This window comes from Danio rerio, chromosome 12 (assembly GCF_052040795.2).
Source record: "Danio rerio strain M-AB ecotype USA chromosome 12, GRCz13ab, whole genome shotgun sequence".
Taxonomy (NCBI): domain Eukaryota; kingdom Metazoa; phylum Chordata; class Actinopteri; order Cypriniformes; family Danionidae; genus Danio; species Danio rerio.
This window is the reverse complement of record NC_141032.1, coordinates 41,344,004-41,371,908: the sequence shown is the minus strand read 5'-3', so window position 1 is coordinate 41,371,908 and position 27,905 is coordinate 41,344,004. Positions and strand designations below refer to the sequence as shown.

The 27,905-nt window shown below is 33.2% G+C and overlaps 1 protein-coding gene across 1 annotated transcript in view; it reads right to left on the bottom strand.

Annotated features, from left to right (window-relative positions):
• Positions 1-1,473: 1,473 nt before the first annotated feature.
• Positions 1,474-27,905, bottom strand: part of abca5 (ATP binding cassette subfamily A member 5) — a 54,678-nt gene continuing 28,246 nt past the window's right edge. Inside the window, 23 exon segments of the mRNA NM_001099246.3 lie at positions 1,474-7,547; positions 10,716-10,771; positions 10,865-10,944; positions 11,067-11,219; positions 11,333-11,452; positions 11,569-11,663; positions 11,763-11,838; positions 12,468-12,643; positions 12,728-12,819; positions 13,000-13,117; positions 14,143-14,266; positions 15,757-15,848; positions 15,953-16,021; positions 16,137-16,274; positions 17,600-17,713; positions 17,838-18,008; positions 19,045-19,158; positions 19,244-19,381; positions 20,358-20,485; positions 20,592-20,758; positions 22,526-22,727; positions 24,469-24,588; positions 26,202-26,341. Coding sequence (NP_001092716.2) covers positions 7,407-7,547; positions 10,716-10,771; positions 10,865-10,944; positions 11,067-11,219; positions 11,333-11,452; positions 11,569-11,663; positions 11,763-11,838; positions 12,468-12,643; positions 12,728-12,819; positions 13,000-13,117; positions 14,143-14,266; positions 15,757-15,848; positions 15,953-16,021; positions 16,137-16,274; positions 17,600-17,713; positions 17,838-18,008; positions 19,045-19,158; positions 19,244-19,381; positions 20,358-20,485; positions 20,592-20,758; positions 22,526-22,727; positions 24,469-24,588; positions 26,202-26,341 — 2,824 coding nt within the window. The 3' untranslated portion in view covers positions 1,474-7,406.

Here is a 27,905-nt window from a genome sequence, read left to right as displayed (position 1 = left end):
TCAGAAGGCATGAAACGAATCATATACTTTCAATGTAGCAGTGCGCTGATATGCCGGCTGACTGAGGCTGTTTTATTCCGCTTTCGATTTTAAAAGATGAAGTTTGATGAACTAGATGAGCCTGTCCGATTGTTAGTGAATGGCAAATGAAAATGTCTCTTACCTCAAGACTCTGTGCATGATAATAAAAAGAAAACCATGTACAGTCGGAACATACCTGTCAACATTGGGATGTAAAAATAGGGGATATGCCCACCATAATAAGGGATTCCCCCAACATCACTCCATCTTTCTAAGTTCATAACAGTCCAAAAGGTGAAGATAATAGTTAAACAAGACAGTGTGCTGAATGAATAATGTGCTCCAATTTTCCCGGCTTCTCCTTTTTGTCCGCGCTTCACTCTTGCGTTTGGCCTTTTCTTTCTAAGTGTGTCATTCTGACGTTTGTCAGCTTCTCACAGGATCAGTTTCAAAAGCACGTCAATAATCAAGCGCACGTTATTATCATCAGCTCAAGAAGTTTGTTATTTTAGATATAGACACGCGGCAAGTGCAAGGAAAAAAGCGAAATCACTCGTGCTTCAGACTGGCTCGTAAAAAACTACGGGGCACATGGATAAATATGCTCTTCTTTTTGGCTTTGTGGCTGTTCATCAAGACTACAACAAGGTTTGTTTGAGCCCAGGTCGACCATGGCTCGTTATTATACGTATATATAATTCCGCTGTAATCTCTCGCTGTGTTTTTCAAACATGGCGGCTCTTTTGTTTTGATTCGGGCTTGTTGTGTAAGCGAATGACGCATCTCTGTAAACCAATAGCGTTCAGCTGCAAATCTAGCTCCGCCTTTTGGTACCCTTTCTCGTGTTTGGTACCCTTTCGGAAGGGTGCTAAAAAAGTGGTTCAGTACAGTTCGGTACGCCTTATGACAGTGGAAACGGCCATAAAAGCGTACCAAACTGTACCGTACCATACCGTACCACTTAGTGGAAACGGGCCATAACACTGGGAAACACCCATACAATCTCACATTCACAGGGCAGATTTAGCCTATTCAATTCAACTATAGCACATGTCTTTGGACTGTGGGGGAAACCGGAGCACCCGGAAGAAACCCACGCGAACGCTGGGAGAGCATCCAAACTCCACACAGAAATGCCAACTGACCCAGCCAAGGCTTAAACCAGCTACCATCTGGCTGTGAGGCAATCGTTCTACCCACTGTGCCACCATGATGCCAAAAAAAAAAAAAAAAATGCAGGAATTGTGTAAATTTAGCTAACTTTAAATAAGTAGGCTAAATATTATTTTTGAGAGTAAATAAGTAGTAATAATAATCATCATAATAATAATAATTTTATTTTTTATTATGCCTTTCAGTGACTGTATGGTTAGCGGATATAACTTTTAACTATTAAAAAGATTTCTTTCCCCCCATTAAAGTTAAAAATAAAATAAATCCAGCAACACCGCAAAGTTTTACCGTATTTATTTGAACCCCCAAAAGGTGAAAAATGAACAGTTGGAGTGTTTAACATCTCAGTGAGTAAAAACAGAAATCAAATATCAGTGCAGTAAACATAAAAAAAAACAAAAAAAAAAACATATGCAACTTATTCACATCCACTAGTCCAAAAATAAACAACATCCTGAATACGATTTCTTTCCAATGGAATTTTTGCATACAAAGGGCAGGGAATGGGCACTAGAGAGGAAGAGAGTGCAAAGCATTCTAAAAGAGTATATATATATATATTTGTGGCTACATTGTACTGCAAGACACATCTTAGTTCACAAGAGAGACAACATTTATATTGCGCTTCGCAATGACACGTCTACATAGTAATGCATTTATTACTCACACGCACGAGTATTCATATATTGCACTTTGGAGGAAATAAAGGTCTTGGTTAAATAGATGTTAGATAGTGTTCAGTATAATCATCCCATTCCAACCCAGTTCAGAAAAGACTAAACTGGTCAGTATTAAAACATTACAGAAAAATGTTATACATTACTGACATGAAAGGCTATAGATTTATATATTTATATATATGTGCAAAAATTACAATTATCTCCTCTCAACAACCCACTGTGTCTGCTCCATACGTTAGCCATTATTAGACCCAGATCAATTAGAAGGACATATTTTTGTTCATTTCAAACCTTTGCAGTACATTAGATGCTACAGAGGTTGAATTACGTGTCTGTAAAAAATATACAACATACACAAAACAGCAACAGTTCGATTAGTTGTAAATCAAACTTTGTAATGAAGATAAAGCAGAGGAAAAATAAATTAAATCATCCACGACATGTCATTGATTACAATTTTTGAGGACAGCTTCACACACTACTGTATGTACACCTTTTCACAGTTGCAACATAGACTCACTCTGAAAACGTAGCCCTATGTACATTTCTGAACATCGCGAATTATGTAGCCAGAAGTACTGTATGTTTGCGTCTTTAAAATAAACGATATGAGGCGGTATTATGCCGTTCCTTTTTATGCTAGCAGCTGACTGCTTAGCTACGCGTGGATGTTTGTCCAGAAGCTTGACAAGTACGTAGTACGTAGGGATTATCTCATTTGAGATGAGAGAGGAGTTGACCGCGACGATGGGGTTCGAGTCTGGTGAAGAACGATTCCAGAAAGAAGGTAAGACAAAAACAAAAGCCAAAAAAAATAATAAATAAATAAACAAGTAAATAACAGGGTAAGAATAAGGAAAGTGTGGTAAAAAAAATGAGGCGAGGGCTTTTCTTTTTCTGGATTGCTTTTAAAAACAATGTTGGATGGGTTTAGGGATAGGGGTGGATCTGTGCTTTGAAAAACTATCAGTTGGGTTTAGGGAAGCGGTTGGTCAGTCAGTCAACAGCGACCTCTGGTGGATTTACATGAGAAGAGCAGGTGCGAAATTTGAGATCTGAAAAAGCTTACACAGAAGCCTCTTCTGGATTTATACGAGAATAGCAGGTGCGTAATTTGAGATCTTAAAAAGCATACACATCGGCCTCTGGTGGATTTGTGAAAACAAAAATTGCAAAAGAAAAAGAAAAAAAAAAAACGTAGCTCCTGGGACATATTTGATGCTCTCCAGAAATGTATATAGGGGTGCGTTTTCAGAATGAGCCTGGGTTGCACATTTAGCTAAGGTAAAACTAAAAAAAAAAAAAACAAAACAAAAACACACAATCAGCGATACAGTTGAAGTCAGATTTAGCCTCCTTGTATATGTTTGCCCAACTTCTGCTTAACAGATTTTTTTTATACATTTTGAAAGATAATAGTTTTAATAACCAGTTTCTAATTACAGATTTTGTTTTTTTTTATCTTTGCCATGATACCCAATATTTTACAAGATATTTTTAGCTTAAATTGCAATTTAAAGGCTTAACTAGGGTAATTAGGCAAGTCATTGTATTACAGTGGCTTGTTCTGTAGACAATTTAAAAAATGCTTAAGGGGGCTAATAATATTGACCCTAAAATGATACATTTTTTTAATTGAAAGCTTAAAAATGTAAATTATTTTTAATCTAGCTAAAATAAAGAAAATAAAACTTTTTCCAGAAGAAAAAACATTATCGGAAAAGCTGTAAAAAATATATTGCTCTGTTAAACATCATTTGGGAAATATTATTTAAAAAAGGAGGGCAAATAATTTGACTTCAAGTGTATATAGCTGCTCAGGAGAAACCTTGATATATCTAGCAAGCTTCATTTGCAAAAGTTCTACCAACAAGAGAACCAGCACTTGAGGCAGAGTTCATCATTCATCATCGTTGTCCAGAGCTCAAAAGAAAAAGCTTTTTAGACCATCAGAAATTCAACGGAAAGATGCATCAAGTGTAAACGTACGTTTGGACAGTTCTGAAATCCCCCATGTCCTGTTAAGAATGGAATACATGAATAACAACATGAATACCTCAACTCACTCGCAAACTAATTTAAATTGGTAAATAATTTAAGTTGATAATGCTGAATGACCTTATAGTAGTTAACATCAGTTAATCAATATAAATGTAAACATTTATAATTGAAATATGATTATATTTCCTTGAAAATCCAATTGCATTGAGAAAATATTCATCAACCCACTGGAGAAAAGTACAGTATATACTTTGAGTGGTAGTTAATAATGAGATTTTTTTTATTTTTTTTGAGTGAACTATTCCTTTAGGTACACTGAAAAACAAAATGATTCAGTGGATTTACACATTTTTTTAAAGGTAAGTGGTTGCAAACTATTTATTTGGGCTGAATTTAACTAAACAAATTAAATTGAGCAATGTTCAACTCAATGTTTGTTTAAATTCAGCTTAAAACAAATAGTTTGCAACCACTTACCTTTAAAAATAATTAGTAAATCAAAAAAAAAAAAATTCAGGGTAATAATGTATAGAAAAGGGGTGCTCAAACCTTTTTGCATATAGAACCAACAACCAAATATTATTACGAGACGTGGGCCAAAGGTAAATGTATCAAACTATATTACATTGAAGCTGCCATGTGTAATTTCCTATTAAAATTTTAAAACAGATAAAAAAAATAATAATAATTGTATGAACTAATGCAGTAGAACTTTTAGATACCGTATTGCAATAAAAAAATAACAGTAGAGAATCTGCCTTGGTCTTGATTTGCTCACCAAAAGTCTCTGCATTGCCCTCTATCCATGAGGTGACATTCAAACTAAACGTTTCAATTACATATTGTAAATGAATCAGATTTAATTTCAGTTAGCTTTTTACAATAAAACGAACAAACAAAAGGTTACATTAGATTTCTCAGTTTCTGAAGGGCCACAGCCCTGCACAGTTTAGTTCCAACCCTGCTTCAACGCACTTAACCTGGAGGTTTCAAACAAGCCTGAAGGACTCAATTAGTTTGATTAAATGTGTTTAATGAGAGTTAAAGCTAAAACTCTGCAGAGCTGCGGCCCTCCAGGAACTGAGTTTGACACCAATGCTATAAACCATTGATGCTCAAACTAGGGTCCGTGGGTCAAAGTTGGCCCATGGTAAACTTTGATTTGGCCCACAATCCCATCTGAAAAGAGAGGGAGAATGACAGGGAGGTGGCTGGGGTGAATTCCTTTGAAAGACATCATCATGTTGATTCTAACATAACCCTTTGTTTCTTTGTTTTATAGCTGAGCTACAAAAAAAAAGCCAACTGAAATGAAACGTTTCAATGAAATGTTGTAAATGAATCAGACTTTTACAATGTAAAAACTGCCACTTTAGTAATGTACAAGACATCTGCGAGCAAATCAAAAGCACATCGACTAGTGTTTTCAGCACTGAGCGCCGTTGTATTATAAATAGGATTGTTTATGTTTTTACTGTAATAAGTCGCAAAATGATACTGCATTAGTTAATATGATTTAAAGCATGTTTTCTAGTCATTTAAAAAAATATTAGCGAATAAATTAGGAAATTACCCATGGCAAATTTATTATAATAAGGTGTGATATATTCGTTTTGGTATATATTCGACCAACATCCCCAAATCAAGTTTGGGTTTTGGCCCTTTATAAGAAAATGTTTGGGCACCCTTGCTCTAAACCATCCCCATCATTCTTCCTTTCTTCTCAAATGATATGGTGGGTGAAATCAAAGGGTCAACTTTGGCCGCTGGCCATATTTTGGGAATTTCCAGTATTGACCTTACTCTTCACTTACGAGCGGAAACAACCATTGAAATCTTTTTGGCTCAAGACATCCGGTCTGATGAAATTCCATCGATTTTTAGATGTTAAAAACGGCTCATTATGCTGCTTGATGTTGCAAACTGATATTTTCCTATAATATTATTCTGCTTTGTCTGTATAGTCATGACTGCACTTGTTAGTAAAGCAAGCAGTTTGACTGCTTCTGCCGTTTATTATTCCTAGTCGTTTCTTCCATAGGCGATTAAATCGGAAGTTCTAAAACAGTCGCGAAAATGGGCGCACTTCCGCACTAAAGAACAAGGTCAATAGAAACTCATATTAAAACGTCACCCATCAAATATGAAAAGAAAATACTGTGAAGTTATTTTAAATATATATTTGTAAAGGATTAATTCCTGAAATATACTCTCCAGTGTGCAACACAGACACCAATTCCACAATTTGACTAACATAAAAAATAAGATGTGATCATTTAATCAAATTTACACTAAAAACAAACCAAAAACATATATATTCCATAATATACATAAAAAAGCACCCTCTCAAACAAGATCCAACGACTTTAAAAGGAGCAGGATGCAAACATCTCATTTAGAAGCCTTCCCAAAAGAGAAGACGTACACCCGAAAAACCTAAGCAACATCATTAAACACCACTGTACATTCAAGGCTCACGGTTCCTACAGTACTCTTACCTTCATTAAAGAAAACAAAAACACACTCACTCAGCAGTATGTGACCAAATCTAGAATGCTACATGGTTGGAAACGGTGAAAACTACATTCTTAAGCTACTGATTTTTAAAACTGCTTCTAAAGGAAGGCCACCAGACTAGACAGAAAGAAAACGGGATGAAAGAGAAATAGTTCTTCATTGTCTTGATTTCAACCCATCGGCTTACTCACTGTGAGTGCTTTAGCCCTGTTTTTCTTTGGAGAGCTCTGTGTGTGAAAGCCTGAAACGCGTGCTGGTGTTTGAGAAAGGAGTCGTGTGGATCTCCCAGTGCAGCAGAGACAGAAGAGGCTTCATGCACCTGGCAGGGCCGCTCCGTCCTGAAACAGAAGAGTACGAGAAGCGGAGAGCAGCCCCTACATGCTGGTTAATCTCAGTGTTAATGCTGCACACAGTAAATCAGATTCTCCTATCTGAAAACGTATGTCACACCCATCGATATTAACAATATCTACACACACGCATACACAGACAGACAGACAGATGCGAGTTTGTTTATATCCCATGCTACAGACACCAAAAAAAAATCGAAATAAAAGCAGTTTGGTGTCGATGTGAGTGAAAACTTTGGTACTGTTTTGATAACGTGGAACCCGCTTCATGCAAATTCATTTCCCAGTGATAGACGTGTGTTATATGGACACAAGAAAACAGTGAGCTTGATAGATACAAGTAGAAGTGAGAGTTTAAAAAATAAAATCTTTTTTTTTTTTGTCGTTGTAAAAACAGATGACGACGAGTCTAGCTCTGTGTTTAAAGGATGACACTCAAGTCGTGTGTCTGATTCCTTCTGAGCAAGTGCCAGTGCCAGAGCCACATAAACACACACACACATACACACGTTATTAGTGTGCGTTAGTGGCCATTGGAGTCTCTGGAGTCGATTGTCCTGTGAGTCCCATGGGTTTAAGGCTCTTAAGGCAAAAGACGGCACATGCAGAACGAAGGAAAAAGAGAAAGAGGCAAGGGCAGAACGCTTCAGGGAACAGGATTGGTTCATAGCTGGTGTACTATGCTGTCAGCGTGATTAATGGATACAGGGCCGTCCTGTCTCAGTCTCTGCCATTGAAAAGTCGTGCTTAGTGATCCGACCTCTTCTTCCTCGTTCTCCTGCTCCTTGGCAAACTCCATGAAAACCTGCAGAACGGGTGTATGGTTAATTAAATTCTCTTGTTCAGGTTATGTAGACAGAGATAAATAAAGCAATAATCCTAATTATTTTTAGTAAACTGATCTTGTCAAGTATTTTATTTATTTATTTATTTAATTCTTTTTTTTTTTTTTTACACTTTATATGTTTTTTTTTTTTCAAGGTTGTTTTTATTGATTTGAATTATATTATAAAACCCAGCAAACAATACAGAATATTAACTTTCCCACCGCAACATTTGCTAAACAGAAAAGACATTTAAAATAAATCATAAAATAAAATACATTCAAATTGACCAATGTGTGTGCGTATATAAAAATAATAATAAAAAACAAAACAAAAACGTTATTACATTGAATTTTAAATTACAGTCATCTTTCCAAAGACATCCATTTTTTTTCTATTCATTTCTAAAGCGACCTAAAGAAGACCGCATTTAAGTATAACACAAAAGCTATAACACTTTTAGCTTGTATAAAGTTGAAATCTAGAAGTTTATTTTTGTCTGCATATTTGATGACAATTTTTTTTTTTTGAGTGAAAAGAACATAAATGACTGATATGACAGACAAAGTGAAAGGCTTTCCACTTTTAAACTTTTGTGACAGAACAATAAAACATTTATATATATAAAAAAACTATATAATGATAAATGACAATAATATAATGATAAATGACAATAATAACAGCAACAATATTAAATAAAAAGGAGTAAATAAAATAATAATAGTAATGACAACTTAATGTAAATTATCTAACAGCTTGGTCTAAACTATAGTTATTCTGTGTTTCCTGATGTGCGTATAATGGGGTGGGGGGATGGGGAATATATATGGGGTAATGTCTGTTAAAAGTATTTTGTTATCTGATTGTAAAAATTGTATATTCTCACTTTTGGAAATAAAAAACTGAATTACGAAAAAAAAAAAAATAATAATAAATATATAAATAAATAAATAAATAAATAAAATGTGACCCTGGACCGCAAATCCAGTCATAAGTCTTAATGTTTTTGAAATTGGAATATTTTTTCTTATTGTTCATTTGACATGGGGATCATAATTACACTGGACAAACCAAACTCATTTGTTTAAGTGTTTTAGCAGACTTGCTAAGTCTTAACACTTGTCCAAGTGAGATATAAATAAATATTACAGTACAACAGTAAAAATAAGCTTTCAATTAATGTATGGTTTGTTAGAATAGGACAATATTTGGTAGAAATAAAACGATTGAAAATCTGAAATTTATGATTTTCTCAAATATGTTGAAAAAAATCAGCCTTAAAATAGAAAGTGCTCAGCCACGCACATTTAATTTATTAAACTCAATATTAGATTAGTACATTAGGACATGTCAAATGGAACATGCATTTCTCTTAATACTCAAATCATTTTTGGAATTAAAGAAAAATCTACGATTGAATCCAAAAAATGCAATTTTACAATGTAAATTATCAAAAATATATCAACTTACCAAATCAATCAGATTTTGCCATCCAGGGTCACAAATAATAGTAAACATGTGGTTTCCTTTTCTTTGTTTTGAAAAAAATAATAATTTAAATGATGCACATTCTTATTTACAGTAAAATGATTCATCTGCATTACACTTGTTTTGATGTCCGAAAACCCATTTGTCATTGAACAACATTTACACATTTTTATCAGTATTTTTAAAATAAATAAATAAAAAAGAAAGGTAAAACTTTAGAATGATGTTCCATTGGTTAATGTGTTTACTAACATTAAGCATGAATAATCCTGTAAAACATTTATTAATCATAGTTCAACATTATTGCAATTTTAAAACACAAAAATAGATTAGTTAACATTAAATAATGCACCATGAGTAGGCCCACAAGGAATCTGCGTGGCAGAATTCGCCAGATTTTTAGCCCATCATTAATTCTGTTTATTTACTTAAGTAAATGTGTGTAAATATTTATCCAGTTTTTAAATTAATTACAGTAATATTTTTGGCTAATTTGAATATATTCATCTGATTTAAGAACAATGCAGTTTGAACAGTAATTTTCTGTCTTTTAAAAGATATATTTTATAAGAAACTTGCTTTGTTTACCAAATAAAGTGAATCTAAATGTATTTGCATTTTAAACATTAAATAAAAGTTTAAAAGATATAATTTTTTATTTAACATATTAAGGTTTTAGTTATGATACTCCCAAAATAATTCCGCAGAAATCCACAGATTTTTAGCCAAATTCTCAGCAGAAATAGCAAAAAACATCCGCAGATTCAGTCTGGCTTTACCATGAGTTAACATGATTTAACATTAGATGAAACAACATTAACGGACATGACTAAATACCGTAACAGATGTATTACTAATAGTTTGTTCATGTTAGTTAATACATCAACTAATGGACCATTATTTGGTCTGTAACATGTAAGTACAGGGGAAACTGTTCCTGTAACCTGTAAGGGGAAACTGTACAGGTTACAGGTACTGTAACCCATGCTTTAATTTTCTCTCAGTTTGACTACTGCAACTCATTGTACATTGGTCTACCCCAGTCAACACTCTATTGGTTACAGTTGGTCCGGAATGCAGCCGCCACATTAATACCAGGAACTAAAATAGAGATCATATCTCCCCTGTCTACGCCTCATTGCACTGGCATCCTATAAAATTGATTTTAAAATCCTTTTCACATATAAAGCTTCGCACAATTCCGCCCTGGTTTAGGTCAGCGAGCTTACTAGGCTATGTACAGCTAGTAGAGCATTAAGGTCCCATGATCAGTTTCTTTTGTCGATCCCTCTGTGGTGATCGAGCTTTCTGTGTTGTGGCCCCAAGGCTCTGCAACAGTCTCCCGTTGAACATCAGGATTTCTCCATCCTTGGATACTTTTAAATCTAATTTAAAGGCTTATTTTTACTCCCTTGCCTTTGAGTGACTCATACATGTAATTTCTTATCTGTATTTTAGTATTACATATATACATATTTATTTGATTTCCTTATATTTTTAATACAAGTTTTATTTTATTTTCTTAAATATTATATTTCATTGTAAAGCACTTTGGATCAACTACGGTTGTATAAAATTGTGCTCTATAAATAAAGTTTGCCTTGCCTATTTTAAAATGTTGACAAAAATAATACTTTTTAAATAAGAACATTTTGACATACTTGTTCAAGAGTTGACTGGGAAAAGTTGTACTCTTCAAAGTTGAAGTTCTGTTTAGCTGTGGAGGAAAAAAAAAACAATGGTGAAAGATTAAAATAGTACTTTCAATTCTTCTCAAATTCTTCTCATTGTTATGGTGTCCATCTCTTACCACTTTCTAACTGGGCAAAAGACTTGGCTAAAGACTTCACATCTTCCATTGGGATTTTATACACCATCAGAGTGGCAAAACTACAACCCAAAACATATCAGAAAAAAAACGACTGAATATTTTACATTCTCATTTTTAAAAAGACATTTCTGTTTTGGTGCATTTGATTAAGCCTTTTCTCCTTAAATTTAACCCATCTCACCTGTCCTGACGAACAGCATGGGGAAATATCTTCAGTATCTCTTTGTGCAACAGCGCTACCTGCTGGAGACCTGTGAGCTCCTCCCTGAGGTTAATCTCTAGGCTGTATCCTCGGCCAAACTTCCCCTTCAGGTGCTGGATTGAGCCAATACATCTGCAAGGGGGGCAACAAAAAAGGGCTTTCTATTCCAAAGTATGGGCTTTGAACAAATTCACTTGCATAACATTTTTTTAAAATTGAGATCTTTAGTTGTAGTCAGTGTTTACCTCAGCTGACCAGATACCATGATCGCCACACGGTCACACACAGCCTCTGCCTCTTCCATGTAATGGGTGGTCAACAGTGCCCCTCGCTGTTTGTTCTTAAAAGCAGCACGGATTGCTCTCCTATTAGGAAAAAAAAAACAGTAAATTTTAGCAGTCTTGCAGTTTATATGTACATTTCTGACCATATATTAAGTATGATTTATTTTGTATAAAGAGCATGTGAAGGGAAATTTTACCACATGCGTTGTTTTGATTTAGGATCCATCCCTGTAGATGGTTCATCCAACAAAACTATCTGAGGATTTCCCAGCATGCTTAGTGCAAAGCACAACTGGTATGGAAAAAAAAAAAATATATATATATATATAAAAAAAACGTTAGACAAAGTCAGCTTTTTTATATTTTATATTTATTTAAATGTAGGACTCACCTTCCTCTTTAGCCCTGCAGACAAGTTTTTTGACTGTTTGTAAAGATGATCCTTTAGCTCAAGAGCACTCACAACACTGTTAACACACAAAAACATTTAACATTACAGTGTTGGTCATATTATATAATGTTTAATGTGGGCGATACATAATCAAAATAATTAGCAAAACCAAACAGATGGGCCAAAGGTTGCTTTTTAGAAAAACATTACTGGCCATAAATCACTCTTAATTAGCTATGAAAGCACATTGTTAATGACCAAATTATAGTTTGGTTACCATGACGATGCAATTATTCAGCATTTACCCCTTGATATTTGCAGGATGTGTTAGGTTGCTGCTATTTAGGATTAATTAGCAGAATATTACATAGAGGAAGTAGAGGATAGATTTAAAAATGGCACCAAATTAATTAAACGTGAGATTGAAAGAGACATCTTTAATGTTATAAAAACAGCAAACCAAGTGTTATTTTAAAATTCTATTCATCAAAGAAAGCAATAGTATCTTGAATTCAACATTAAATTGAATAAAATCAACACTTAAATTACTTAATTAAATAATATATCTGTTTCTATACATCTATATTTTTCATTCAAATAAATGCCTTGATTATAGGAGACTTTACAGGAAAGCCTTTATACCTTTAAATGCAAACATTAAAAAAATATATTATTATTTATTTTCAAAATGGAGAGCTTTGGTACCGCTTGATGATGTTGGGGATATCACGCTGACGTAACCCCTTGATGGCAGAATAGATCTCCAGGTGCTCCTGCAGAGTGATTCTGGGCCACAGAGGGTTCACTTGAGGACAATACCCGACATGCTCCAAGGGGTTTTCCGCAGGCTGAAAGTCTGTGCCGTAATCTCCCATCAGAATCTAAAAAGAAGCATTAAACTATAGTCGGAGCCCACTGAACTTGCTTTATATTTTCAAAAAAATTGCAAAAATGTAAGTACCAACCTGTCCAGCGGTGGCTTCAGTGTCTCCAGACAACATGTGCATGATTGTGCTTTTCCCTGCTCCGTTTGGACCCAGCAGACCTAAAACCTCACCTGAAAACGGGTCAGAATTGCATAATGTTTTGAGGTTGCCGTGTGGTGTGATAACATCCATGCACAATTTACTATTAATAATGTATATTGATTTAAAGGATTAGCAATAATTAAATGATCGTTTATTGGTCGTTTGCATCCCAAATCACATTACATATAAATAGGAACAAGAAATTCTACCTTTGCGAACACAGAAGGAGATGTTCTTTGTGGCCACTTTCCTTTTCTTATTAAGCGAGAAGCCCTCCCTCTTGCCTTTGTACTGTTTTCTGAGGTTACTCACCACCACAACTGGTTTCTATCAAAAATAAATAAATAAATAAATAAATAAATAAATATATATATACACACAGTAGAAGTCAGAATTATTGGCCTTTTGATTTTTTTTTTCTCTTTTTTTTATATTTCCCAAATGATGTTTAACAGAGCAAGGACATTTTCACAGTATGTCTGATAATATTATTTCTTCGGGAGAAAGTCTAATATGTTTTATTTCGGCTAGAATAAAAACAACTTTTAATTTTTTAAAAAACAATTTTGAGACAAAATTATTAGCCCCTTTAAGCTATTTTTTTTTTCGATAGTCTACAGAACAAACCATTGTTATACAATAACTTGCCTAATTACCCTAACCTGCCTAGTTCACTTTATTAACCTAGTTAAGCCTTTAAATGTCACTTTAAGCTGTACAGAAGTGTCTTGAAAAATATCAACTAAAATATTATTTACTGTCATCATGGCAATGATAGAATAAATCAGTTATTAGAAATGAGTTATTAAAACTATTATGCTTAGAAATGTGCTGAAACAATCTTTCCTTCATTAAACAGAAATTGGGGAAAAAAAATAAACAGGGGCGCTAATAAGTCGGGGGGCTAATAATTCTGACTTCAACTGTATATAGTCCATATTTATCATGTTATATTGACATCATTCTGTAACCTACAAGTGGGTGCAGCCATTGCTTCCCTATTGGCTCGAGACTTCCAGTTTCATTAATTTTAAATTTTTATATTAATCTTAACATTTTTATTGTAATTTCAGGGGTGTTAGAGATGTTTTACATGTCTGAAATGAAACAAAAAAATTCCTGTGATACAAGAAAAAAAAATGCTTTGCTGATTGATGGTGCAAAGTTGCATTTATGTATTTTTATATGCAGATTTTTTGTAGAGCAAATAACTTGTTCCGTTTCTGACGTTTATTATTACTAGTCATTTCACCCATAGATAAATAAATGATCTAAAACAATCGCAGAAAAAAGCGCACTTCTGCACTGCAGAATAAGACAGTGATTTGCAATGTTATATAGTGTGAGTTTACCTCCTCACAGCACTGACAGGTCATGGCCTCTTTCACTCGAGCTTTCTCCATCTGAACATCTTCATCCTCACTCATGTTCTCCTCTGGGTTCCGCTGAGCTTTGCTCTTTGCTTGGGAAGAAATTCTGAAAAAGGATAGATCAAAAGCTTTACTTCAGGTTTACTTGGGAATGATCTCGACAACCCGTTCATAAGGTCAATTGTAAAGGGAGCTTAGCAACTACCACTCATTGAAACATACTTAAAATGTTACTAATATAAGTTACACTCTAAAAAATGCTGGGTTCCACACAACTGATCTACTGTATGTTGAGACAAATCTAAGGAATTAATTTAACTTGTTAAGTTTCAAATATTTAAGTGAAGTGAACATAAAAAAAATTAAGTTTGTAAAAAAGCCTAAAAATTTGTGTTTTTTCAGCTCATTTTAAATAAGTAGTTTGAACAAAGAGCAAACGTCATTTTTGAGTTTGCTGAAAAAGTAAATAATGCAACTTTAATAAGTGATGACCATATGGAGAGCTTATAACCTTGTATCAAGCAGAAATTTTGCATTTTTAATGTTTAAATTAAGTACATTAAATATGAAATCTGTTTTCTGCCTTATTATTTTACAATGTTATTTTATTTCTGTAAAAACATTTTCAGCAGCAGTGACTACAAATACTACTTTATTATAAAATGTTGCTTATACTTTTGGAAACTGTAATAGCAGCTTTTGAGGATTTTTTTTTGTTAAAAACAATATTTTAAAAAATCGAATTATTCTTATTGCTGCTTTGATATTAATTATTTTTTATATTTACGACTGTGCAATAAATCAGTAAAAACAATAAGCAATTATTTAAGCCTACTTTAAGGTCAATAAATATTTCTGACATGCATCAAATCCTATAAATACACCATTTACTGTATATAATCAATTTTAGTAAAAATTGTAGTTATTGATGCAACTCAACTGGACTGTCATTTCAAAAATTTGTGTTTTTTCAGCTCATTTTAAATAAGTAGTTTGAACAAAGAGCAAACGTCATTTTTGAGTTTGCTGAATAAGTAAATAATGCAACTTTAATAAGTGATGACCATATGGAGAGCTTATAACCTTGTATCAAGCAGAAATTTTGCATTTTTAATGTTTAAATTAAGTACATTAAATATGAAATCTGTTTTCTGCCTTATTATTTTACAATGTTATTTTATTTCTGTAAAAACATTTTCAGCAGCAGTGACTACAAATACTACTTTATTATAAAATGTTGCTTATACTTTTGGAAACTGTAATAGCAGCTTTTGAGGATTTTTTTTGTTAAAAACAATATTTTAAAAAATCGAATTATTCTTATTGCTGCTTTGATATTAATTATTTTTTACATTTACGACTGTGCAATAAATCAGTAAAAACAAAAAGCAATTATTTAAGCCTACTTTAAGGTCAATAAATATTTCTGACATGCATCAAATCCTATAAATACACCATTTACTGTATATAATCAATTTTAGTAAAAATTGTAGTTATTGATGCAACTCAACTGGACTGTCAGTTCATTCAAATTTTTTCAATCAGTATGAGGTTTTAATGAGACTATAATCAGACATTACACTTTTAAAGTCAGACCTGCAGAGCTGGTCATTTTTCATGGTCTTCCCTCCATATCTGATCTCCAGCCATCTCAGTGAGACGAGCAGAAGTATACACTGGATGTATGGCTAGGAAAAAACCCATAAAAAAATCAAATAGTGGAAGATACAATTACACTAAACCTGAGACGAAAAAAAAAGAAAAAAAGATTACTAATTACTATTTAACTTACAGCCACAACAGAAATGAAGAGGTTCTTCCAAAGAAAATCATCATCATGAGGAGACTGAACAAAGGTAGCCTTGAATAATAATAAAAAAAGAAAGATAATATGTATCAAACAAGCCAATTTTACTTCAGCTTACTGACTGGAGTTTATGAATGGATGAAGTCATGTGAGAAGTATACAGTTTTACCACAGTAATGCAGTTAAGGCAGCCCATTAGAGGGTAGAGTGGACTGAAGAAACACAGTGCATTGTGGAGGAGACGAGCCATAGATGCACTTTCGTTCACAAGAGCCAGCTGGACTATGGATGCAGAAACCACACACACCTATAGATAGAAAACAAAACAAAACAAAAAACAATTTTAATACAATTGAAGTTTGATTTAAGAAGAAAAAAAACATGTAATTTCTCACACTTTGTTTTTTATTATTACTTTAATTTTCATAATACTTAAGATACAATTAAAATTTAACACAATTCACAATGTGAAATATTATAAATAATAAAGTAAATAGATAGATAGTCAGAATTATTAGACACCATTTTAAGGTCTAAAGTCTACAAAACAAACTATCGTTATACAATAACTTGCCTAATTACCCTAATTAACCTAGTTAAGCCTTTCAATGTCACTTTAAGCTGTATAAAAGTGTTTTGAAAAATATCTAGTCCAATATTATTTACTGTCATCATGGCAAAGATAAATAAATCAGTTATTAGAAATTAGTTACTAAAACTATTCTGTTTAGAAATGTGCTGAAAAAAAAATCTCTGATAAACAGAAATTGGGGGGAAAATATACAGGGGGCTGATAATTCTGACTTCAACTGTATATAAATCACAAAAATTCTTGTGAGGTTTATTTAGAATAATGATGACTAAATGAAATACATTATTTAAGGGACATCCACAATATACAGCCATAATATAATAAATTGTTATTTTTAATTTTCAAATTAGGATAAACCACTAGGTTTTACCCATTTGACAGCATGTGCTTTTTAATAATTTATGATATAAATCAAATTTACCATGATCACCTATTCACTTACATTTTATAGCAAGTATATGCCAAAATATCTAACATTTTTCAGCCATGTTTCTACAAAAATGTTTCAAAATGTCATTTGAAACACTAAAGTACACACTTTAATGTGAACTGCAAAAAAATGCTTTTCTTTAGAGTTTTTGTCTAGGTTCTAGTCCAATTATTAAAAAAATGTTTAAATCAAGAAAAAGATTCATAGACAAACAAAAAACATTGTTTTCAGAAATAATACATCAAATTTAATTGAGTTTTCCTTGAGGTAAGGAAAATAATCTTCTTTTCGCTTTGATATAAGCATATTTTGTTTTCCTGATTGGCACATAGTTTTGCACATTTTACGGAAAACACACCTAATTTTGACTTATTATTTCTGAAAACAAGCTAAATTTTTTTTAGCTTGGACATTCTCACAGAAAAAAAAGTAAGAACATTACTTTTTGCAATCAATATAAAAAAACTTGTACATTTAATTTGATGTGCACACCAAAATGTAACATCTCATCTTTGACCCAATGACTTTTCCATGACTTGAGAAAGACTGAACACAATTGTTCTATATTAATATTATCTGAAGGTCATAGGAAAGCTGTGTGAAGACTCACCATCATTGAGACAACAGAGAAGAAGTCTCTATTGCTCTGGACTCTGACAAACATGAAGGACACGCAGTATGTGAAGAGAACCATGGCTGGAGAAAAGCCAATCAGACAAAGAGCCTGAAAAAGAAGAAACGAGTCAGACTGTTATCTTCTATGCCATGCTATCTTCTTGAAGTGAAAAATAACTTGTACATTATAAATGTCTTGGTTGTACTGTGACATGTCTGTGAGATTTTCTTACCACAGACAAGATGTTATGAGAGGTTAGCAGGTTTGTAGAATGGAAGGCAAAGAGGGTGCTGGTCATGCAGGTTAAGATCAGATAATAGAACGGGACATCGATAGCTGCCTGACCGCACCAGTACGCAGAAGGAACAAGACCAGAGATCCTCAGCGTTGAGCGACACTTCAGCTGAAATTCAGAGAAGAAAGAGGGGTTCAACAAGTTAAAAAATAAATCAATTTAAAAACATGCATATAAAATAAGAAACATCTTTTAAAGTAGTTATGTATTATATAAAATGTACATTTCTAAAGGCATTCAAGTATACATGAAGATAAACAACGAAATCATAAGTCTAATTATTATTATTATAATTATTATTATTCTCATCATTTTTTTCTCTCCTCTCTTCTATTACTGAATTAATAATGACTAAGTTGACTTTATTGTGTTGGATGCATTTTTTTCTGTATGGTTTCCATATTTAAGTCATGTGACCATTGATTTTTCAAATGAACTTCAGATGTACCTGAAGATTGTCACCCTGGCAAGTTTTGCTGAAACACTGTACAATAGTACTGTTTTTAAAATAATAGCCAATGTTTTTTAATTTTTTTGCTTACTCTGAGTGCCTTGGACTCATGATTTCCTTGTTTTTTCTTTATAAATCCCTTATCCCAAAGAGCACTTACATAATAATCACCCCGGAAGGACTTTTTGTTTAATTTTGGATTTAAGCATTCAAGTATTGCTTAGCTATGTTACCACACAACTTATTTGGCCACCAACTGAAAATATAGATCAAACAAATATCTTATAGAAAACTTTAGTCTTTAAGATCACACAATATTTTAGAAAAAGTTCACCTACACTAATCTAAGGCTTAAAAGATTTCTTCTAATTATTAAAATGTTTAACAAAATAATACTAATTATTAATATTAGTAGTAGTGCTGCAAAGCCTAATATTTTTGAGGATTTTTTTTTTTATAGGACAATTCATATAATTTATAAAAAAAAATGTTTTGTTTAATTTTAATTTTGTCCAATTTATGTTTCATATTAATAATAGAATTAATTTATAATACAAAGAAAGATTATTGACTTTAACTCTTTAGAGTTTATAGTAAAAAGTACTGTAGATCTGTATATGCATAACTAAGAATGTGTTTTATTAGTTAAATTTAAATGGTCAATTGAAATAAATTACAACCCAAACGACATACTTCTCTGTCTCTTGTGTGGTCCATTGCGAAGTAAGCTGGCATCCCAGCAGCCAGCATCCCAAGAATCACAGCCTCAATGTAAACCAGTGCATAAGATGTTTTATCTGGAATTTGCTAAAAACAAAAACAAAATGTTTCTAGAAACCGAAAACCGCAAAATTAATGTGTTGACTTTGATGTATTAGAGCACTGCACTTACATAATCAAAGGGTTTGGACCATGTTCTAATGTGTCCAGTGCCGTTATAACCTCTCAGGAGAGCATTACTGAGCACATTCACAGCCATGGGCAAAGAGTGCACAGTGGTGCTGTTAAACGCTAAAATGTAGGTAAAATCCTGTAAGTCACACAAAGAGAACAAAGAAAGGGTTAGAGATGGGACAATAAACATTTTAAAATGTCAAAGAAAAAATATATAATAAAAAATATTAGTAAATAAATAAATGAACAAAATAAATGAAATAAATAAAAAATAAATCAAGATATATTAATTCTCTTTATATAAATATTACTTCTCTCATATATAATAAAAATAAAATAAATAAATAAACAAATCTATAAACCAATTATTAGCAGTTATTTTAAGATTGTGTTTCCACTTGAAGTTTAGCTCTATTAGTTTTATTTGCTACAAAAGAAAAAAGAAAATAACATTAAGTATTCAACCTTACAAATGTAGTTTAAATGCAAAAGATTGGTAAAATCCCTTTTTACCAATTTTATTTGCCAGATGAGAAGTTATGAAGAGTTTAATACAGTATACAAATTATTTCCCCCATTACACACATAAATAAAAAGAAAACAACACAAAGAGATGAATGTCTGATGCCTTTTCAGAACTATAATGGGCAACATCAAAATGATTAGGAGAAAAAAAAAATTACAACAACAACAACACACATGCTTGAGTTTTCTATCTTTTCTATGATTGTAAATAAAGAAATAAAGTAAAAAAGAGAGGTAATGCAAAATGTCAATAAAGAGAAAACAACACAAAAAGACGCAAGTTTGATGCCTTTACTGAACTGTAATGGGCCACATCAAGACGATTAGGAGAGAAAAAAATACAACACCAACACATATGCTTGAGTATTTAATGATGGCATCTTATGATATTTGCTCTAACTACACCAGCGTGTTTGAAAACTTTATCAGCAGTGTCTGTTTCAGCATATTTGATGTGTACCAAGGTTTAGATGGCAGTGTTCACAATTATTTAAATTAGCCTCACTAATTAAACATTCTGCAATCAGCAAAACTTTAAAAAGATTCATTCCAAAATCCCAGCGAGCGCATGCAGTTCTCTCACTCACCTTACTGGGTCCAGTCACGTTGATGGCAGCGCTGACCGGTGCTGCAGACATGTAGTCTAGTTTTTTCATCATTTCCACTTTAATATCCTGAGACTGCAGATTGTGGATGAACCCTGATAGGTCAGAATCTGTCCAACACACATAGTTTGTGTTTAAAAAGTCTGCATGAAATTGATTTGACCAATGGCATCAAATATCCAGCTCATTATAATAGGCATGAACAGTGTCACTGACCGGTGGAGTTTTGCACGAGCAGGCTGGTGGTGTATTTGTGAGGAGCCTCATTGCGGCGCAGCAGGTATATTGGTGAAAACAGTCTTTCAGGAGAATGGATCTGAATGTTTCCTGTGGCCACGGAGAGAATCAGCATCGCAGACAAGAAAACTACGAACAGCGTCAAACTGGGTGGAAAAAAAAGACAGAAGTGTGACTTACAGAGCAGCTATGTATAATTTTATATTCATTGTTTTTATAGTTCTGTTTAACAGAGAGATTTTGTCAACATTTCTAAACATAATAACTCATGTCTAATAGCTGATTTATTTTATCTTTGGTTTGTAGCCAATTGATTGCTTAAGGAGGCCAATATTATTGACAATAAAATGGTAAAAAAAATAAAAATAAAACTTGTTTTAGTCTAGCCAAAATAAAACAAATACGACTTTCTAAAGAAGAAAGAATATTATCAGAAATACTGGGAAAATTTCTTGCTCTTAAATATCACTTGAGAAATATTTTAAAGCAAATAAATATTTGACGAGAGGGCTAATAATGTTGCCATTAACTGCACAACATGAGTCTTACATATAGTAAAGCCGCTTTTCCACTGCACACGACATTTGGACATGACTGTCGGAATACGCCCCCTTGTGGCAGTCGCACAGAATTTTCAGTTCTGACATGCAATATGGGAGTGAAGCTTTTCGCGCAGTGTCCGAAATAAACGGCTCCCATTACAAGAGCAATTATTCTCTGTGCGTTCACCATGGTTGAATGAATGAATATATACTAGAAACTAATAGACCGCTAAAAATATTGGAGGGAATGTGGAGACAACATAAAAATATATATTTTAATTACTTTTTTACTTACATTTATGGATAGAAATGTTTTTTTTTTAATGTAGACATTTTCTGATTAAAAAAATAACCAAATAAACTAGTAATTCTCATCTCGCGCACAGGGACCTGCTTGGAGAACACTGAAATAAATCAGATCCGCTTGGCCGGTCGCAGGAGTTATATTCCAAAATATTTTAACGGATCCACAGCTCAATTTGACTCCAATTCCCCATACGGAGATGATCGGAACTCCAAGCAGGCCCCGTACTACTCTCTATTGGAAATGAATGACTTCCGGTCTGTCGCTTGTCGTTTGTCGTGTGCAGTGGAAAGGAGGCTTAAGACCCTTTTCATCTGATTCTGTGCAGTTGTATGGCTTTGAGTGCAGCCTGGGTTATAAAATAAAAATGTCAGCAACGTGTAAAACTAAATTAAAATGCTCCCCAAGACTACACACCAAAAACAGATATTTCATGAAACAGTAATAATACTATTGCATTATATTTAAAAAAAATATTTATTAGTTAAATGTTTCTTAGCCATAAAAAAATAACCACAATCAGAAGTACCCCGCGTCATTACAAATTCAGTTAAATGTTTTAAACAGAGGTGTTTAATAGCATTATCTTTATTTTTGTTATGATTAATACAGTCCTTGCAGCTGAAAGGGCATCCCCTGTGATAGGTTGGTGGCTTATTCTGCTGTAGTGACCCCTTATTAATAAAGGCACTAAATTGGAAAGAAAATGAATAAAAGAATGGTGCATTTAAACTACCCCTGTCAATTTAAAACTTTAACACAACATGTATTGCATGCTTTAATAAAACAGTGTGCCGTGAACACACATGTACTATGAAATCAAAACTTTTGCTCTTAGATGCAAGGCGAAAAAAGTACTACCTCAAAATTTAAAGTATTCATAAAATATTGAGTGAGAAGTGCCAAAATAATCAATATTCTAATGCATGTATACCATATAAACTTTAACATTTCATTGGGCCACAGGACAAATGAAGTTTGTCTGGATTTCAATTATACTAACTACAATCACACTAGTACATAGAATGTACCTGAGCCATTTCAAAAACAGCTAGTACTTTGCTCACTTGTATATAATAGGTTTTCTCTCTCTCTGGAGGTTGAGCATGTGCAGCCAGGCCACTGTGCTAAACTGCTGCCTCCAGAGGGCATGACCAGTTACTGTGTCCTGTCTGCTGTCTGAAAACGTCAGCAGCCTCTGGTCTGTGTCATCCATAGAGGACGCATCTCCCTCTTCTTCCACTTTTTCCTGGTTAAAGACACTGTAGTCTGGCAGTGAAGAAACAAACAGATAGAGAGGAGCCATTATATATCTTGAGTATCACCATGGCTGGTTAAAATTTATGGCATAGAGATGCTATGAACCAGTTTGGTTATACATTGTTGTGCTTTCATGTAAACATGGTGTTTTAAAATTAAATGCATCTATTGAGTTTCAGAAAAGATCTCCATGCAAACAACATGACAGAAAAAAAATTTGGAAGATAAAGTAGCTATAGAAATAGCAGTACAAAACAGTTGCCTATGTATTTTTTAAATAAAACAAATTACAATTCAAATTATAAGTAACTACATTAGTACAAAACTGTATATACAGCAATTAAATAAATTAACTAATCTGTTATACATACGTCTAGAATTAAACAGTTTAGTCACATTAAAGTTGACGTGTTGTTCAGATAAAATAAATATTTATTCAGATAAAAACCTCAATTCATTAAATCAAGCATCACATTTATTATGAACAACATGTCTAATTTGTACACTGTATAGACATTTAAACATTAAATTAAATGAAAGGCAAACAAATAATTGCTTAATCAGATCAATACAATTGTTTTTGATGATAATTAAGGAATCGTTTGTTACATTATGCATTTCTTTATGGATAAAAGTTTTTGCACTTCACTCGCGTTTCAGTATCCATTTAGAACATTATTTAGCAGTGTGGTTGGTTGGTGCAACTGCTATAGACTGTATAACTGACCATTGAAACTAAGCAGAAAACCTATATTTATGCGTTTGTTCGACTGCGATGTCAGAAAGAAAGAAAAAAAAGAAAGCAAGAAAAAGAACAAGAAAGAAAGAATGAAAGAAAGAGAAAGAGTAAGAAAGAATGAAATAAAGAGAAAGAGTAAGAAAGAAAGAAAGAAAGAGAAAGAGTAAGAAAGGAAGAAAGAGAAAGAGTAAGAAAGAATGAAAGAAAGAGAAAGAGTAGGAAAGGAAGAAAGAGAAAGAGTAAGAAAGAAAGAAAGAAAGAAAGAAAGAAAGAAAGAAAGAGTAAGAAAGAAAGAAAGAAGAAAGAAAGAAAGAGAAAGAGTAAGAAAGAAAGAAAGAGTAAGAAAGAAAGAAAGAGTAAGAAAGAAAGAAAGAGTAAGAAAGAGTAAGAAAGAAAGAAAGAAAGAAAGAGTAAGAAAGAAAGAGTAAGAAAGAAAGAAAGAAAGATTAAGAAAGAAAGAAAGAGTAAGAAAAAAGAAAGATAAAGAGTAAGAAAGAAAGAAAGAAAGAAAGAAAGAAAGAAAGAAAGAGTAAGAAAGAGTAAGAAAGAGTAAGAAAGAAAGAAAGAAAGAAAGAAAGAAAGAAAGAAAGAAAGAAAGAAAGAAAGAGTAAGAAAGAAAGAAAGAGTAAGAAAGAAAGAAAGAGTAAGAAAGAGTAAGAAAGAAAGAAAGAAAGAAAGAAAGAAAGAGTAAGAAAGAAAGAGTAAGAAAGAAAGAGTAAGAAAGAAAGAGTAAGAAAAAAGAAAGAGAAAGAGTAAGAAAGAAAGAAAGAAAGAAAGAAAGAACTTTCTGCTATCTCAGCTTCTATTAAATACTTATTAAAAGTTTGTGTTTTGGTCCATCTAATAAAAGGCAGGAGTTTAAACAAAAAAAAAATAAAAAATTATAAAAAATAAAAAAAACTGTACCTCTAGAGTAATAATGATCCCACACATAAATCTAGCAAAATGTGTGTGTGTTTTAAATGAAACTGCACTAGTGTACATGTAGCCTTAGGCAGGTGGCAATCTTACCAGCCTGATCCACCTCTGCTTCCGCCTCCAGACGCAAGAATACATCCTCTAATGTTGTCATGGAGACACCGTAGTTAATGATACCCAGGTCTGGTCGACAGTCCAGCTCCGCAAACAGCCCTAGAGAGAAACACGGTTGACAGGAGAGATTTTGGTAACCGTAGAAATGATGAGTACATGTTTAGTGGACAAGAAAACTAAACATCATAAATTTACAACAAAAAAACACTCTAGCCCTTATATCATTCCAAAATGGTGTTCATTCATTCCTTTCATTTTTTAAACTCTTTCCCATTAAAACTCCTCCCCTTTAAAACTATTCCCTTCAAAATTCTTTTTTTAACTCTTCCATCCAAAATCTTTCCCTCCAAAACATTTATTTTTTAACTCTTCCTACTAAAACCTTTACCTTTAAAACTCTTCCCTCCAAAACTTTTAACTCCAACACACTTATTTTGTAACTCCTCCTTCTAAATTATTTCCTCTAAAACTTTCTTTTAATCTCTTTTCTCCAAAACTCTTCCTTTGTAAACTTTTCCCTCCAAAACTCTTCCTTTTTAAACTTTTCCCTCCAAAACTCTTCCTTTTTAAACTTTTCCCTCCAAAACTCTTCCTTTTTAAACTCTACCCTCCAAAACTCTTCCTTTTTAAACTTTTCCCTCCAAAACTCATCCTTTCTAAACTTTTCCCTCCAAAACTCTTCCTTTTTAAACTTTTCCCTCCAAAACTCTTCCTTTTTAAACTTTTCCCTCCAAAACTCTTCCTTTTTAAACTCTACCCTCCAAAACTCTTCCTTTTTAAACTTTTCCCTCCAAAACTCTTCCTTTTTAAACTTTTCCCTCCAAAACTCTTCCTTTTTAAACTTTCCCTCCAAAACTCTTCCTTTTTAAACTCTACCCTCCAAAACTCTTCCATTTTAAACTTTTCCCTCCAAAACTCTTCCTTTTTAAACTTTCCCTCCAAAACTTTTCCTTTTTAAACTCTTTCGTTCAAAACTTTTACCTCCACACTTATTTTGTAACTATTCCCTCTAAACTCTTGCCTCCAAAATGCTTCCCTCCAAAACTTTTATCTCCAACACACTTATTTTGTAACTCTTCCCTCCAACTTTTCCCTCCAAAAATTTCTATTTATAAACTGTTCCCTTTTAAACCCTTCCCTCTAAAACACTTATTTTTTATCTGTTCTTTTTTTAACTCTTTCCACTAAACTTTTCCCGCCAAAACTCTCTCTAAACTCTCCCTTAATGGAATAGGGTTACCCAAAACTGAAAATTTATTTACTATAATTTACTCCCCCTTCACTTGTTCCAAACTCTGACTTTCTTTCCTGGAATCCTTGACTTCCATAGTATTTGTTTTTCCTACTATGGATGTCAACGGTTACAGATTTTCTTTAAAATATCTTTCTGTTCAACAGAAACTCAAACAGGTTTAAACAAGTGAAGGGTGACTAAATAGTGATTAATTTTTGGGTGAACTATCCCTTTAACACACCTTGTTCTAGAACAAACCAAGCAAGTCACACGGGTTGGGAAAGTCATGAAGTTGAGTAAAGTCCACAACACAGACTTCATATTTAAGACCACAATGTAAATCTAAATAAATAAATAAAAGAGCCCTGATAAAATGCCACCATAGCCCTGGTAAAAGCATGACAATCTGTTGCTCCGCAGGGCATATGGCAGCATGGCGCAGAGCAGATGGTGGCATGAGGGCAAACAGAAGCGAGACCTGGGAAGGTGTCCATGCTCTCGAAAGGCAGAGTGAATGTAAGCTCAGCCTCTTGCTGCCTTGACAACTGAGCTTTGGGAACATGCTGCTTGACCAGCGACGTGATGCCCTCCACCTCACAGCCTTCAGTCACTGACATTCTGGAAGAGGTAAAGAAAGAACGCTGCTCAGTGTTTGCACACATGCAGTATTTAAATTAAAACAAACAATAAATAATGATAATACATATGTTTAAATATCAAACAAGCCCAGTGTTGTTTTAATCAGTGACTATTATATGTTAATAAAAAAATAATAATAATCTGTATTTAATATTGAGCATCTTGCTCAAATAAAATAAATAAATAAATAAATAAACATTTTGATAATTTTCCTATTTAAAGTCTGACTATTCTGTAGTTACATTGTGTATTAAGACCAACAAAAAAATGAAAAGGTATCTTCTAGGCTTATATGGCAAGGAACTACACTTTCATTCTGGTGTAATAATCAAGGAACTTTGATCCAGTACCAATGGCACAGCAGGCACAATGAATAAACATAAATGTAAAGTTTTAATCATCAAGAAAATTGTAAGTATAATTGACTAATTACAATTAAAAACAGAACCACAGTCCAGGGTCTGGTAAGAGCACTTTTAGCTTAGCTTAGCATAGATCATTGAATCAGATTAGACCATTAGCATCTTGCTTGGGGAAAATAAAAAAACTGTTTAAAAAGCTTGACTTTTCTGTAGTTAGATCATGTATTAAGATGGACAGAAAATGAAAAGTTAGATTCTAGTTGGATATGACTAGGAGCTACACTCTAATTCTAGTGTAATAATCAAGGAACTTTGCAGCAGTACCATGGCTGCAGCAGGTACAATGAATAAACATACATTTGAACAGTTTTAATCATCAAGAAATCTGTAATTATAATTGACTAATTATAATTAAAGACAGAACCACAGTCCAGAGTCTGGTAGGAGCACTTTTAGCTTAGCATAGCATAGATCATTGAATCGGATTAGACCATTAGCATATCACACACACACACACACACACACACACACACACACACACACACACACACACACACACACACACACACACACACACACACACACACACACACACACACACACACACACACACACACACACACACACACACACACACACACACACACACACACACACACACACACACACACACACACACACACACACAAAAACTGTTTAAAAAGCTTGACTGTTCTGTAGTTAGATCAATTATTGAGAAGGACAGAAAATGAAGTTATATTATAGGTGGATATGACTAGGAGCTACACTCTAGTTCTAGTCTAATAATAAAGGAACTTTGCTGCAGTACCATGGCTGCAGCAGGTACAATGAATAAACATACATTTAAACAGTTTTAATCATCAAGAAATCTGTAATTATAATTGACTAATTATAATTAAAGACAGAGCCACAGTACAGAGTCTGGTAGGAGCACTTTTAGCTTAGCATAGCATAAATCATTGAATATGATTTGACCATTAGCATATCACAAAAAAAAAAAAAATTGTTTAAAAAGCTTGACTTTTGTAGTTAGATCACATATTAAGACGGACAAAAAATTAAGTTATAATCTAGGTTAATATGGCTAAGAGCTACACTCTAATTCTGGTGTAATAATCAAGGAACTGTAAATAAACAGCTTTAATAATCAAGAAAACCGT